The sequence below is a fragment of the Malaclemys terrapin genome, chromosome 1, assembly GCF_027887155.1.
Source record: "Malaclemys terrapin pileata isolate rMalTer1 chromosome 1, rMalTer1.hap1, whole genome shotgun sequence".
Lineage (NCBI taxonomy): Eukaryota > Metazoa > Chordata > Testudines > Emydidae > Malaclemys > Malaclemys terrapin.
Window position 1 is genome coordinate 187358034 of NC_071505.1, and position 16883 is coordinate 187374916.

The 16883-nt window shown below is 43.0% G+C and overlaps 1 protein-coding gene across 6 annotated transcripts in view; it reads right to left on the reverse strand.

Moving 5' to 3' along the window:
• Positions 1-16883, reverse strand: part of GRIK1 (glutamate ionotropic receptor kainate type subunit 1) — a 228942-nt gene that overhangs the window by 47851 nt on the left and 164208 nt on the right. For 5 of the 6 annotated variants that reach the window (XM_054047872.1, XM_054047888.1, XM_054047895.1 and 2 more), the window contains one exon: positions 12203-12310. In XM_054047872.1, coding sequence (XP_053903847.1) covers positions 12203-12310 — 108 coding nt within the window. Of the gene's footprint in view, positions 1-4353; positions 4399-12202; positions 12311-16883 lie in introns of all 6 variants that reach the window. The other variant, XM_054047911.1, reaches the window with a different exon arrangement.

The following is a 16883-nucleotide window of genomic DNA, read 5'->3' on the forward strand; positions in this document are numbered from 1 at the left end:
TAATCTCTTGTTTTAAAGCTACTGTGAGTCTCCTGAACTTTGTTGGACTCCAAGAATACAGGGTAGCTCGAAGCAAAGCTCAAATTGCACTCTGTGATGTACAGTATCTGGGATTTCACATCAGGCAGGAAAAAAGAAAGGCTCTCAAATAACAAAAAGGAGGCTATTTGCCAAGTTCCTATCCCTAGCAACCGTAAACGGCTCAGAGCATTTTTGGGCATGGCAGGCTTTTGCAAAATATGAATCACAGAGTTTGGACTGTAGGCTAAACCTCTGTATAAATGTGTTAAGGGAACAAATCATGACCCCTTTCACTAGTCCCCAGAAGCAAATAGGGCATTTAAAATCTTAAAAAAAAGTTAATAAAAGCCCCAGCCCTGGGTCTGCCAGATCTCTCTTGCTTGCTGTAAAGTGCTCATACATAATATTTGTACCTCCCATTCCCCAAAAGTTCTCAGTAATAATTCCAGTTGCATACAGCTTAATCACATTTTGTCTTTACAGTATAAAAAAACTCTGCCAAAGGTTTGTTGAGTGTTCTCAAAAAAGGGATTGTTGGTGTCACTAGGCATAGCTACCAGGTAACTCGGGGGAGTAGAAGGCCATAAGTGAGGATGAAACTCCTGCGCTCTGGGTCTAGGTAAGCCACAATAACTCCATCTTGTGAACTCTCACCTACTTCCATGCTAACTGCTTACATGCTGTAGCAGAAATGTAATGGTCAGCTTTTCTAGCAAAACACAGTAGAGATAAGGACGGGGGAAGGGGGAGGGAGAAGCCTCTACGTCTTAGCCTGCGAAGGCCGAAGATAAACAGACAAATGGGAACTGTTCTAATAAGCCACAATGTGTGTCTGCTGTAACTGCTCGAGGAGGGAGGAGTAGAAGGGGTAAGAAAATAACACAACAAAGGCTTGCACAGAAACAGCTTGAAATATAAAATGGGACACTTGCTTGTATTTGCTGTGCTTAATTTGAGACACGCTGGTCTCCTAGTGCCTATTCAGAGCTCTTAAATAAAATTGGTTTGCTTCTCCACCTCGGTGTCTTCATTAATGCAAAGCACAGCGGGCAATGAACCCCGCTGTTGCCCCCCTCGGGCCCTTTTGGACCAGCAACACAGGCACTCCTCTGCCTACCTTTCCCCCCAGTCTGTGGATTGCATTGGGGCTTAGGTGGGTGATTGGGGCCTGGGTGCCTACAGCGGGGCTGCAGTGTGCATGCCTGGAGGCAGAAACATAGGCCCCTAGGGAATATTTACAGCAGAAATGTAGGTGCTAAATGAGTCTAGGTGCCTAAGTTCGGTGGCAGCTGAGCAGGAGTTTTGTGTACAGCAGAGGAATCTAAAGCTGGGACTTAGGTGCCGAAATATGGGGTTTAGGCATGTAAGTACCTTTGTGGATCTGGGCCTATGTGCCCTCAATTTTTATGGGATTGAATATGTCACTTCAACGGGAACTGACTTCAGTGGGGATGGAGGGCACTGAGCATTTCCAGGATTAGGCCCTGAAGTGACATCTGAATACAGCAATTTGAAAATGGAGCTTTTCATTATCTATCTATTGTTAGACACTCGTGATGAAATGACATATGCAGAAGATGTTTAGAGAGTATTCAGTATCTTTCTATGCTATTAGAAAACTTGATGAATGAAGCATAATATGCCTTAGACCAAATTAATGCAAAAAATGCACAAAACGAGCAGATTCTCTGTACCAACATTCCAGGCTTTTGAAAGGTTAGAAAAAGAATCTTGCCAAGTTAACTGTCAAACAACCGGAAATACAGAATCAAAATATCTGTTGCTGAGGAATGATACATTTTACAAAGCTCACCACAGGTTTTACTTTAATTGCATGGAAAGATTTTCTTCTTAACCTGAGCTAATGAAACAACAACCTCCACTTTGAGGAGCAAAATCAATACAAAAATGGTATATGAGCGATCTGCGTTAAACTGCCAATTTAAATATGATCAATACCCATATAATGAGCCACACTCATTGATTTGTTAAAACAGTCTGGAATGATGTCACAAACATCACTTACCATCTTAGGCTAGAAGAGTTGACCAATGTACCTTGGATTTAAAGAGACAGGGCCAGCTTTGAGTCTGGTCCATTCAGTATACATATATTTTAAATTGAAAGTTTGTGAAAGGTACCAGATTGATGGCTTTGGGGACTGGCATACTCCATCCTCGGAACAGCATGCTTCATCACACTGGTCTGCCAGTGCGTTTCAACCGTATCCTGGAGGGACCAGCTTTCAGTGCCTCCCTGCTGAGATTGCCAACAAGGCTGCCAAATCAGACCAAGACTGAAACTGCTGACCTGCCTCACATACTGTACACCTCCATCAGCTGTCAGATGGTCAGTCACTACTGACTCAGGCAGGATTCGTTGAGATTATTAACTGAGGCAGGGACTGTCTTTCCTTGTCCAGAACCCAGCACAATGGGGGCACTGCTCCCGAATGGGGTTTTGGGGATTTCTATTATATAAATATTACAATAACAATTATATCATTCAAATTATCTATGGCTGAAAGCCCCAGGATCCCATTGTCAATTTCTTTAGCTAACCATTTCTCCTCCTATGGCATTTTTAATTGGGATAATGTTCCTCATGATTCCTTCCCCGCCCCATACAGACACACACACACGTCTTTTAGGTTTCTTTTGCTTCCAGGAGATCAATTTGATCTGAAAAGTATTTGTATTCATGACGTGTTGGGCATAATCAGCTTAGTTAATCTGGGGCCGTGATAAATAGCTAGTTTCTTTTCATTTGTTTTGGGGCAGTGCGCATTAATCAAAAGCTATTCTGCTCAACGTTGCTAACTTCCTGACACACTGGTGTGCTTGAAATAGCTGGCAATGAGGAAGAGCAGAACGGTCATACAGAACATGGAATAGTACAGTCAGTGTATACACAATACATCAAGATGGTCACTGTACATTAAAATTAAAGGAATGACTCTGTAGGTCAATCTTGATACTAACAATGAAAAAGGTCAGAAGGGCATTGGATGAATGAGGCCAAGGTATTACATCACTATGGTGAATCTGGAGGGGTTTATTGCAGTTTAGTGACAAATTCAAGACATATAATATGCCCTTCTCAATGAGTCTGTGTTCTGAACCAATTGTAATTTGGTTTAAATTAATTCAACGTAACATGAAATGCCTAGAGTCAAAAGCTAGATTGGTTCAATAAGCTTCTGTATGTCAGGTAGGATGATCTATCCACTAGTAATGGGGAAAATAGAATCCATTGTGCCTTAGCCTGATTCACTGAAGATTAAAACAAGGTTATTAAGTATGTGTTTTATTAGATTAGAAAAAGAGTGCTATAGGACACTGTCAGCTACTCTAGAGTGCCAAAAAAAAAGTATTTTTAAACGGGGAAAAAAAGTTTAATGTTTTTAAAGATGTATGCAAAATATAGTTGTTATATTTTACATAGCATTTTTTTATCTGTATATCCCAAGCACTTTACAAAGGTGGGTAAGAGATTATTATCCCCCTTGTATAGAGGTAGAAAACAAGATTCACTGAAGGCTAAAGACCTTATCAGAGGTGCTGAACACCTGTAGTGCCCTTCGACTTCAGTTGGAGCTATGGGTGCTCAGCACTTCTGAGAATCAGGCCTTGTAAGTGACTTGCCTATGGCCACTCAGTGAGTCCACAGCAGACCTAAGAATAAAACTTGGTTCTTCCGATTCTCAGTCTGGTGCCTTTTGTATTGGTCCAAGCATCTCCCATATGTTAAAAGGAAGCATGAGATGCCTGGAATAAGTTGGACAGTTTATAAACAAGCCTGCTTCCAGTTTACATGTGTTATTGAATGTCTGAATTGCCCATTAATCGTACTGTATACCAGGAGCTAATGTAGTAGTGAAAACTTAAGTCAACGATACTAGAAAAGTCGTTCATGGCACACACTTTGTGGGAGTGTCAATAAGCAACACACTTAGCACAGCACCCACCATTAATGCTGTTAAAGGCACTGATACTTGAAACCCCACTTTAATGAGTGAGGTAGGGGAACAGCTGTGAAGGTGTCTGCTTTTTAATGCCATCATTCAAAGGAGGAAGAGGGCCAACCCTTGAGAATTAAAAAAAAAATTATTATTAGGGAAAAATATTTAATCCATCTGAGGCCTCTTTACAATTTGTAAGTACTAGAGTACATATCCTGAGTAGGAATGGAATTCATTCTATCACAGAAAAGCACACTCTGAGATAGAATATTGTCTCTAAACTGCAATCTGAGATCCATTTGTCAAAACCCAAAGGATGAGTTTTAAGACCCAACCTGAAGGTTTCTTGCATCACCTGTCTGTGTACAAACCTTCTTCCACACTTTATATAAATGCTTAGAAACCTCGCCAGCAGCCTTGGTAAAGAGAAAAATAAACAGAGTGCTTCATTAAAGATGAAAAGTGAAACCAGTCTAGAGAGCTGGGTGCTAGTAGTTATGTTTCAATTAACTCATAGATGATTATTCAGAATCAAAATGGAAATCCACTGAGCCAAATGTTTTAAGTGGGAGGAAAAACAAAGTTGTTTTTAGTTGACATTAAGCACTGAACTCTGTAAATCAAGAACTCTAACTTTTTCATAATTGACACCTCCGGTCTCCCCCCTTTCCCTCCCACCATGAGCCCTTTCCTCTCTAGCTGGAGCACAGGGAGCCCTGTGGAGCACAGTTCCTTGATGCACAGGGTGCATGAAGCCCCTGAGTGGGTGTTTGGTATCCTACCCTTTACACCACACAGCAGAACTGTGCTGGTTCCAATAAATTCAGAGACTTCTGCATCCTTAATTTTTGCAGGTAGTAATTAGATCTAGCTGACAATATGATGCTTGAGATTGCAGCAGTAGCTTTGCCTCTGTTGTTATAGTTCGGAGTCTAAATGGAATCTTCTGGGAGTAGGTGCTTTTTCTTACCCTGTGTATTAAATAAGGAAAGAGAGGTAGGTTCTTTAGTATCTTCCCAATCTGCTAGCCTACAAATGTGGATTATTTGCTTTTGTTTAATTTAACAAAAAGAAGGTCCAGATAGGTGTCCAATCTGCATCCTCAGGACAACTGGTAAACAACAATATAAGGGAGACAAGACCTTTTCACATAAATTATTTCTGAAGTATAGCTTTGCAATTTACAAGATTCTAAAGCATGTCCTGATGGAATGTGATTTTGCTTGATCTTTGCTTCAGTGTAATACCAGATTCAGAAGCTTATCCCAAAGAACACTGTTTAATCTCAACAGACTAGACCACAACTAATTTCATTTTTCCTCAGTAGCATAACCATTTTAGTGCAACTATGAGTAATTAGGGATGGTGTGAAAACATAATTGATTGGCTCATCTTCAATAATTAAACAATTTTTAGTATTTTAGCACATTTTGAGACTATTACTTAAGTTCCTTAAACCCCACCACCACCTCCTTACACACTCATTAAAAATTGCATAATAGATATATAACTTTGGCTAAACCTCTGGACGTTAAAAAAATCACTTTCTTTAAAATACAGATGCTATTCTTTACAAGGCACACCGGTTTATTGTCTGATGGTACCTACATAAAAGTTCGTTCAACTAGCGCCATTAATTTTGTGGGGAGTTATAAAAATTATAAGATTGAGTTGACATTTAAACTTATATTTATAGGATGTGAGTTGACACAGTGAGGCCTGGGAGGAGCAAAACCTCATGGGAGGAGCAAAAGAAAATATATTTTCACTTAAGATAATGACTGCAATTTCCAGATTCCTATTCAGTACCCAGATATGTAAGATAATATGAACTGCAAAAGTCAAAAATCTTTTCTCAGTATCTGGGTAGGAGAGTGAGGGAAGGGTGACTTGTCTCCTTCCCGCTCGACCCCAACACCTGCTGCCCTCCTGGAAGGATCTAGGGAGGTGAGTTTTCTTTACCAAGAGTCCAAGAAACTTTAATGGAAGTTTGTCTCATTAAACACAGCCTTTTGGGCTTTCTGAATGGGAGGCGGGGCGGCTCCAGGCACCAGCGCACCAAGCACGTGCCTGGGGCGGCAAACCGTGGGGGCCGGCGTGCTGGTCGCCGTGAGGGCGGCAGTCAGGCTGCCTTTGGCGATGTGGCTGCGGGAGGTCCGCTGGTCCCGCAGTTTCGGCGGCAATTCAGCGGCGGGTACGTCAAAGACGCGGGATCGGTGGACCTCCGCAGGCATGTCGCCGAAGGCCGCCTGACTGCCATGCTTGGGGCGGCAAAATAAATAGAGCCGCCCCTGGTGGGAGGGCATCCCAAACTAACTTAAAAGACAGCTTTTCCAATCACTCTCAGAGCCCCAAAATGTGTCCCAAGGCATGGCTCTTACTTCAGATCCTGGGTGGGTGGGGAAAAAAAGGGGTTCCTTTGCAGAGTATCTCTTATAATTTCTTAGAAGGTGACTCACCCTGCAGCTAGTTGTGGTACCCAAAGCTGACTCCCTTGCAGCTTCTCAGAGTCAGTCTTTGTCCCATCCTCCACCCTCACCCCACAAACTGCTTCAGCTCTCTTATAAGGAATCAGCTGCTTGAGATTTCTTCCCTGCACCGGTGTCTCTGGTTAGCTCATTTAGCAAGCCTGCTCCAGACTTCGTCTCTTGCAGGACAGCTCCCTCACTCCTTGGCTCTCTGCCTTTGAGTGGGTCTGTCGGGACACTCACTGTGTGGCTTTCCATCTTCGTGCACATTCTGGTGGTTCTTGTCGGCATGATGGTCTATATGAAAATGAAAGGGCTGTAAGGTGAGGTATCAGTGATGACCTGGGCATTGTCTGGAGCCATTGGAGTCCTGTGTGGTCAGTGATGAGAAGAAGGTGGATCCCAAACAGATGATAGAGCAGGACTTTCTCCACCCAGTGTATTGCTAGGCATTCCTTCGAGGATCGAATACCACATTTCATAGTCCAGGAGTTTCCTGCTCATATACAGAATAGGGTGTTCCTAGCCATGGAACTTCTGGGGCAGTACTACTCTCAGGGCCCAGTATGAAGCACCGTGTGTAAAACAAAATCTTTTGAAAAATCAGGGCTACACACTACAGGTTTGTTACAGAGAATCTCTTTAATTTCTCTGAATCCCAGTCACTCTGGGGGGACCAAGTGACCTGCCGAGAAGCTATTTTTTAATGAGATCATTGAGAGGAGCTGCTAGTGAGGAAAACTGGGCACAAATCACCTATTATACTCTGCCAGCCAAAGGAATGCCCAAACTTGTTTGTTTTATTCTCAGAATGGGTGTGTTGGCTAGGGCTTCCACTTTGTCGACCAAGGGTTGTACTTTACTGTTTCCTGCTAAATCAGTGGTTCTCAAACTTTTGTACTGGTGACTCCTTTCACATAGCAAGCCTCTGAGTGTGACCACCCACCCCCTTATAATTTTTTTTTATATATTTAACACCATTATAAATGCTGGAGGCAAAGTGGAGTTTGGGGTGCAGGCTGACAGCTCGTTACCCCCCATGTAATAACCTCACGATCCCCTGAGGGGTCCTGACCTCCAGTTTGAGAACTCTAAGTAAGTGGTCTCCTGCTTCCCTTAAGTGTATTTCTTTGGGTTTACAGTTAAATTGGCATCCCGTAGAGCAGGGGTTGGCAACCTTCAGCATGCAGCCCGTCAGGATAATCCGCTGGCAGGCCACGAGACATTTTGTTTACGTTGACCTTCCACAGATACGGCCCCCTGCAGCTCTCAGCGGCCACGGTTCACTGTTCCCGGCCAATGGGGGGCTACGAGAAGCAGCAGCCAGCACATCCCTGCAGTCCGTGCTGCTTCCCGCAGCTCCCATTGGCCGGGAACGGTGAACCGCGGCCACTGGGAGCTGCGGGGGGCTGTGCCTGCGGACAATCAACATAAACAAAATGTCTCTTGGCCCGCCAGCAGATTACCCTGATGGGCCATGTGCTGAAGGTTGCCGACCCCTGCTGTAGGGTCTGAAGGATGGCAGCTAAGTCTCTGAGGTGAGTTGGCCAGTTCCAACTATAGACTACCACATCATCCAGGTAAGCTGCTGCATAGGGCTAATGTGGCTATAACACCTTGTCCATTAGTGTTTGAAAGAGGCCAGGGCACTGTGTAACCTGAAGGCAGTATTAATGAACTGAAACAGGCCCACACTGGTCAAGAAGGCAGTCGTGGCATGGAAACTGGGGGAGAGCAGGATCTATCAAAAACCATTAGTGAAATCTAATGTAGAAATGTATCAGGCTTTGCTGAGCCCATTGAGCACATCACAAATTCGGGGAATAAGGTATACAGTACATTGAAGTCAGGGATCATGTTTATCTGGTGGAAGTCTATGCAGAATCGAACGGTCCCATCTGCTTTAGGGACAAGGATCACATTGGATTACACCAGGGACTTTGATGTTTCAATTATGCCTAGCTTTAACATCTCCTGGACCTCCTGTATTAAATGGGTTTTTAACCCTTTCAGAACAGGTACATTTAGCAAGCCTGCTTCAGGCTTCAACTGGGTTTTATCTGAATGTAGTGGTTGACTAGCAAGGTTTGTCTTGGCAATGGGTAAAGTACGTCCTAGTATGCCCACACCTGGTCTCTTATTGACCTCTCTGGTCAGTGGACAACCCATTATCAAGTTGGATCCCTTTGACCCCTACTGCAAATAGTTCTGGGAGCTGGGGTCCTAACTCTTCATCTCTTTCTGGATGGATGAAGAGATATTCTGCACCCTCCAAGGTCACAGCAGATGGTAGATCTCCTGTGGCCTTTGTCAGTCTAGGTAGTAAACTTTGTAATTAGCTGGCCCAACACATAGAGTACCTCACAGGGGCCCTGAAATTTGGCTAGGAGTTTGCTCTCTGAGCTGGGGAGAAATAGGATGACTTGGTTGCCAGGCTGGAATACCCTCATTCTAGCTTCCTTATTATACTTCCAGGCCTGGCTCTATTGGGCCTGGAATAGGTTGGCCCTGGAAAAATGACCAAGGCACTCCAGCCTCTCTCATTTGTAGGACATAGTGGAGGACATAAGTGGGTTGGCTGGGTTTCCCGTGACTCCTCGACCAAATCTAAGATACCCCGGGGTTGTCTTCCATTGAGAATTTCAAAAGAGGAAAAGCCAGTAGATGCCTGTGGCACTTCTGTGTGCCGCAAATAAAAGGTACAGCAGCAATTGATCCCAATCTCTGGTTTCTGTCCCAATGAACTTTCTTAGCATCAACTTAAGAGTCTGATTAAACCATTCAAGTAGGCCATTGGTCTGAGGATGGTAGGACCAAGATCCAGCGTTAAACCTTTAAGTGAAACAAGACCCCTTGATAATTTCTGAAGGAAGGCCTACCCTGGAAAAGATCTGCAGTAGCTCCTGCATGAGGGTGAAAGTGATAGGGTTCTGCAAGAGAGCAGCTTCTGGTTACTTTGTGCCATAGCTGATGAGTATGAAATAAATGTGACCCCAGGCGCTTTTCTCAAGGGGGCCTACGATGTGAATCCCTACCTTATATTATTACAAGAAGGAGGGATATTAAGTATGCCTGGCTTCGTTCCTTATGGGCTACCTTCTGTCAATACGGGCAGGACAATAAAAATCCACTACTTCCTAAAATATACTCAGCCAAAAGAATTGGGCCGGTAGTTTTCCAAATGTCTTTGCCTTATCCAGATGTCCAGTCATCAGGACAGAGCGTGCTAGTCTCAACAGTTCTTGATGAGCAGGTTTAAGAACCAGGAGTTGGACCTGTGAGGTTGTTTCTTCACCCAGATTTCATTATGTAACTTGAAATGGGGAAACTGTTGGATAATAGTGTTCTTAGGTGGCTTCCCCATTGATCACAGCTACCTTGTTGAAACATTCTTGGAGGGTCTGAACTTTATCCTGAGCAGTGATGAAGTCAAAGGTGTCATCTAGTCTAAGTGTCTCTGACTCGCTTTGGGGCGGAGTGTGATGGGGGTCTATTGGGAGGTCTGTTCCAGGGGGTCCTCTTCTCGGGATAGACTCTCTCCAGGCCCCAAGGGTACAGCCCCAGCACAGGCCCAAGTCTTACTGGACCCTTGAGAGTTGCCTGGGGTAAGGAGCATTGAGTTTCTATTCAGGAGCATGGGGAGGTGTATGCTAATCGTGACCAGGATTACAGGCCAAGGATGGTGCTCCACTACATCTACCTGGAGACACCCTATGTAGTCAGCTACTTGTAAGATAATAGGGACAGTTGGATAAGTGCATCTTTCCCAAGTACATAGAAGATTTGGACAGTTCGGTTGGATTAGAAGGCTTTGGGCAGGAACAAATCTTGGTGCAGGAGCATATGCCCAAAGCCAGAGTCCATCAGCCCATCTATGAGGTGTGGTCTAACTTGATGGGAACCAAGAAGGGTCTTTTGGCATCCCTCTTTGTCAGGTATGAGGTCTTGCCCTGTTGGCCAAAGTGACACCCTAAATAATCACACTCCAGGAAGGGGCACTCTCACTGCATGTGTCTCAACTGCTCACACTGATAACATATGATCACGCCCTCTTGAAAGGTAGATGAAGTCCACTCTGGCGCCTGGAGCGCCACCCACTTGAGATCCCCAGGAAGGTAGGGGCTCTGTCCATCAAGGGGGCCAAGTAGTGTGGGCACCTCCATGTTCCAGGGGTGCTGAAACCTAGTGCATCTCCAATTACTCTTGAGTTACCGTGGGGAAGCAGGAAGGGGTGGTGCTCCCAAGGCCTGGGGCCTCTGCCTCCAAAAAGCTTTCTGTCATCTCCACGGCCTCTGCAATGGTTCCTGGGTCGAACCAATGGACCCAGGCTTTTACTGCTACTGGGAGAATTTGTAAGTACTGTTCCAAAACAATGCTATATATGACGTTGCCCATGGTCTTGGTTTCTGGTGTCAGCCAGCCAAATCTCAGAGCTGTTGGGCGATGGCCCATGGGCTGCCTCCTTTTGGAAAGGTTTCCTCTTGAAACTTCCTATGATAGACCACTGGTGAGAGTCCAAACCAATCCAATATGGCAGGCTTCAGGGTAGAGTAGGTGGGCTTTATCTGCACATAGGGCTTTATCTGCCCTGTAAGCAGTCTGGGCGCACCTGGTTAGATAAGGGGCAATCTGGGTGGCCCAGGAGCTCCTCTCATAGCCAGTGATGGCCACCCACTCAAATGTTGTCAGGAAGATTTTGAGGTGGAGTTAGTCAGTTTGGTTAGGGTGGGCCCTGGGAGAGACTCAGCAAAGAGCACCCTCATGGGAGTGCTCAGTGAACCTTGCATGAACAGCCTGGCCACCTTGGCTTGGAACTGTCAATTCTATTCCTGTTTGGCCAGCTGGGCCTTCTCCATGCACTGATGGGGGATGGGGAGTTGTAAAGCCTCCTAGAACTGATGATTTCACTCCTTCTCTATCTCTTACTGCTATATTATTAATTGCAATATTTCCTTTCTGGCTTCTCTTGGGAGAGGGGAGAAGAAGTCCCTATTCAGACACTAAATGTAGGAGGGTGAGGGAGGGATGGACTGTCTCTTTCCCCTACCCCTACCATCTTTCCTCCCCTACCATCCTCAAGGATCTGGGGAGGTGGTTTCCTTTCATAAGAGTGCAAGAAACATTAATTAAAGATTGTTTCATCAACACACGGCTCATTTGGGCTCCTTTCTGGAGGGAGGGGTGCCAAATAAACTTAAAAGGGAAATTCCCCAATCACTCACAGAGTCCCAAAATTCTGTCTCAGGGCATGGCTCTTACCTCAGAGCCTGGGTGAGGGGGAAAAAAGTGATTCCTTCACAAAGTCTCTCTTATCAGTTCTTATGAGGCAACTCACTCCAGGTCTAGTTTGTAGCTGCTCTGCCCAAAGCTGACTCCCCAGCAGCCTCTCAGAGTCAGTCTTCCTCCTCTTCCCCATAAGAGCTACTTGCTCCTTTATAAAGAATCAGCTACCAGGTGTCTCCTGTTGGCTCATTTAGCTAGCCTGCTCCAGGCTTTAATCTTCTGCAGGGCAGCTTCCTCGCCCCCTCTTGCTCCTTTGCTCTCTCCCAATCTGTGTTGCAACTTTAACCCAAACAATGTAAAAACTAGGACGAGCTTTTTTCAACCATAGGAAATGTAGGTGAAGAGGAATGGGCTTCAAGATATCACTGTCAAATTAGGTTTTCATCCTCATGGTTCATGAGGTCCACCTTTCAGTAAGCACAGTCCCACTGACTGTATTGTGTGGCTCACAGTTTGAACAGTTAGTTACCTTTTCTGTTCCTTCTTCCTTGAGACTAATAATGTCCAAATCAAAATCCTTTCTTAAGCCGTCTGTTTTGTTGAAGGTAATGCGCCCTGTCAAACCATCCCACCGTGCCTAGGGACAAATGAAAAAACACATTTCCATTTAATGTTTAGCAACAATTATTCTAAAGCCATCAAAAATGTTACACTTATTAGCGCACCAGATGGCTGTTCCCTTGCTGGGCCCATAAAAAGGGGTGGGGCCAATCCTGTCCCCCACTACACCCTGCCAAGCAGACTGAATGATGTGGGGAAAATCACCAGGGGAGTTTTCCTACCCCTGAGCACTCCCTGTCTCCCTCCCCCATGTGTTTTACTGTGGCACATTGTGATCTGGACGTCAGCTGTGATCGTCTGTAAAATGTTGCTGAAGCCTCATTCCCTTCCTCACCAGAACTGGTGGGGTTCATTAGCTGAACCAACTAACCATCCAGAGTTGCCAGAGCATCCAAAAACAGTCTGATTTTGGTTTTCCTCTTTAAAAGTGACACTCAGGTCACCCCTGCCAAATCCACTACAGGAGCCCGATGCACAGAATCTCAAATTTCACCTAGCGCTGGTAACTTGTGAAGGGCTTTCATCACTCACTGTTTGGACTGTTGAACAGATTGTGGTTAAATCTTGTCTAGAGCCAAGGGATTTGGGTCTTAATGCCCTTAGACTCCTCTGAAAATGTCAACCTAAATAACTTTGTTCAGAACATTTTCTGGAGGACTACATTCATAACTAATATACATGCAGCTGCAGTGGTCACCGAGGAAGTTTTTTTTTTTTTTTTTGAAAAAACATGAGACATATCTTATTTATAATTAAAATAATGCTCTTCAAATCATGACCCCAATTCTGCTTCCATAGATGTCCATGGCACAATTCCCATTGACTTCAATGGAAGCCAGAAGCAGGCTTTCACCGAGGCTGGCAAAAAGCCCCGTGGTTTACTTAAGTTACACTCAAGTCTTTAATACAAGATTTAAATGGGGGCATAGGTGGCGCATCAGAGTTTACATAGACTCTCTGGATCAAGGTGCATTTTAACATAATTAAATAAAAATGCATCTTCACAATTTCCTTTAAACTTTAATATCAGGGAAGAAAGTAAACGGGGACATTTGTTGTACACCGCTACCTCGATATAACGCGACCCGATATACGCAAATTCTGATATAACGTGGTAAAACAGTGCTCTGGGCGGGGGCTGCGCACTCCGGTGGATCAAAGCAAGTTCAATATAACGCGGTTTCACCTATAACGCGGTCAGATTTTTTGGCTCCCGAGGACAGCGTTATATCGAGATAGAGGTGTATATCACAGTATATTCAGGTAGGGTTATTGTATATAACAGTATATAGTAGATATGACCAAGGATAATTCTGAATTGTGGTTGTCAATTCTCTGTTCTAAAACAACCTCTAATGAAGCATAAGATTGCTACATCTTGTGTTCTTTCCCAATATAAACCAAAGATTTGCACCTTTTAAAATTAGACCCATATGCTATATAGCCTGCGGATTTTGGTCCCACCACTGAATCTTATCAACTAGAGAGAAGGATGTGATGGATTTTAAACTGAAAACAATTGTTGTAATCTATTTTTAGAGACCCCCACATTAGATTAATTTCTTCAAAAGTACAAGGAAGATATAAATAATGACATAGCTTCCACATACGTGCCAGCCTTATAATTCTTAAATTACAGGCTTTTCTGCTATGCTTTTCTTTTTTTCTTCATTTGATTGATCTTAGGTAGCTTTTAAAAAAAGATGCATAATAAAATCAACAAATATAAAATACAGAGTAGTGTAACCACTTCTTGTTTAATCTGTACATAGTTCTGAATCTTCAGGGATTAATCTCAGACACGGGTTTGCCATTACCATGTATCTCAAGCAAATCTGCTATGGTTAGAGCTTGTCTCTAAATGTTATGGAAGTAGGGTGGGATTTTCAAAAGTGACTAAGGAATTTAGAGCACAAGCTGCCCATTCAGCGGGGCTTGTGTTCCTAAATCACGCAGGAGTGTATGAAAATCCCACCCATAAACAATTAAACATTTTTTTTGAATATGCAGCTCATATTTTGATTCGGTGATGTAAGATACTAAAATGTGCATCTGAGAAGGATCATGTTGACGCATTTTGTTTTATGAGACCAGTTCAATTTCTTCTTCTGACATGATCACCATCACTTAGTTGTAATGATGGATCTTGTCTAAATGATCATATTTTTTAGACAGTGATTTGCCACTAACAATTCACTTTCGTCATCACTGTATCACATACCTCACTCCTCCATTAAACGTATTATGGTCTTGAATAAAAGAACTACCAGTAAAATTTTCAAAAGTGACTTAGCAGCCTAAATCTCATTGAAAAAAATCAATGTGACTTGTGCTCTTAAGTATCTGAGTTACTTTTGAAAGGAGGATTTAGGATCCTAAATCATTTAGGTGCTTTTGAATGTACATAATTCCATTTCTGTCTGCAAAGATACTGTAAGAATAAAAATGGGGTATTTCCAGACAGTCATATCATAACCTTTTTATGCCCTGAATGCCCTATGAAATTATAGAAAGCCTTCCTCAAAAACTGATGGCAGGATATGGGCCAAAGACTACCCACTTAGGTTCAAATCCTGGTCCTTTTGAAGTCAAATCTCACACTGGCTTCAAAATATGCTCAGGGAAGCCCTATGGCCTATGCTATGCAGGAGGTTGTTTTTAGAAATGGTCAGACTAGATAATCACAGTGGTCCCTTCTGGCCCTATAAACGATGAATAAGACTAGAATTTGGCCCCTAAAATGAAATATGCCAGTTCCAAGAAAGAATAGTCCATATTCACTTCTAGGGAAATGATCAGGTAACTCCAGGATGTTGGAGCATATTAGGTATCACGTGGTCAGGCAAATGACGGAAAATCAGTTACACAGTTCTCAAATGTAATTAACTAACAGAAATGAAGCAGAAATTTCAGTACAGTGAGAATTCACATAACTGTGTAACAGTGCAGCAAGATTTCATGCTTTTATATGCAAGTTTTATAGCAATTTTAATGTTTCTAGTGTCATTCCATGTTAAATGTTACAAGGTATAATAAAAGTGAATCAGAATCTAATCAGGCAATTCATCAAAAGAAATAGCTTTTTTGCACTTTGTCCTTGCTTTTGACTCCAGTAGAAGTTAGGGCACAATTTAAACGCTGATGTATATTATCTTCCACTTAATTTTGGTTGCTTTGAGTATGGCTGTAGCTTAATTAAAAATACTTAATTTCATTAATTTGCGTTTGCAGTATCCTTCTCTTAAATCTCAAACTTAGGGGCTGCATCCGACAATAGTACCATGGTCAAAAGAGGTCAGGGAATGAACTCCTACAATGCTTTTCATTCGGGGTCTTGTTGGCAGCAGTAGGACAATGCAGTGATTAACAGAGGTTCACAATCAGATGCACTACTCTAAAATAATATTTTATCATGTGATTAATATTTTCATTTCTACTTTCTTTATATTTTCAGATCGTCAACCAGAATCAATATTAAGCTTTAGTTCCATCCAAAGCCAATCAACAGATCAATAACAAAGTCAATAGTTTCATTTGCAATCAATTTTCAGTAGCTGACAACTTTAGAGTTCAAATCTTTGTACAACAGATGGGTTTAATGTTCTCTTGTGTTTCCGATAGACTTCATTTTCCATTTTCAAACCTGAGCATTAGCAAGGTATAACTAGAGCAAGTAATTATAATGTGTAGTACATATAATACTCTTAGTGTCATGAGGAATGAATACATATTTATTTTCAGGAGGAAGCTCTCTAAATTCAAATCTCAATGTTACAAATGTACCCAGACAATCTTATGTTTAGACCGTGCTCCATTACCATTGACATCAAAACATTAATCCTTTCTCAGGCAGCGTGATGGGGCACACAAACCCCACTCTGGTTGAAATAAGCAATACAGTGTCTACACTGACACTTCGTTGACCTAATTACATTGACTGTGACTCTACACTGCTCAGGGAGGTGGTGTTACTATATAGGCATAGAGAGGCACTTACGTTGGCGGGAGCCAAATTTAAGTTAAGACACTTCCACAGCTAGGTCAATGCAAAGCAGCTTACATTGACCTAATTGTGTAGTGTAGACCAGGCCTCAAAAAGAGGTATGCCCTGGGAGGAAGTCAACCTGCCATAACTCTGCCAAACTATTAGTTTTATTTTTATGATGTATTTATTTTGATTTATTTAAAATATGTCTATCCGCAATACTTCAATTAGCTGCTTGCAGCATTCTCTCTCGCTCACTGGTTATGTCTAGACTTCAATCACTGTGGGTGAGTTAATCTAACTAGCTTGGGTCTCAGAGGAGTGAAGCCAGCATGAGCTGCATAAACCCTCTCGGAACTGTGCATAGCCAGCCTGTGCTAGAGCTGCTGTGGCTTCACTGTTCTGGGATCTGAGCTAGCTAGATTCAAGCTAGCTCAGGCACGTTGACTTGAACTGCAGTTACACTAAATGATTGCTGTCTAGACGTACTCTCTGTGAGACTAGTATTACAATGACAGTCATCGGTAGTGGGGGATTTTAGATTTCAGAATCTCAGCTTCTTCAAAATACCATAGCAATATAAAGATGTAATCAAGCAATCTTT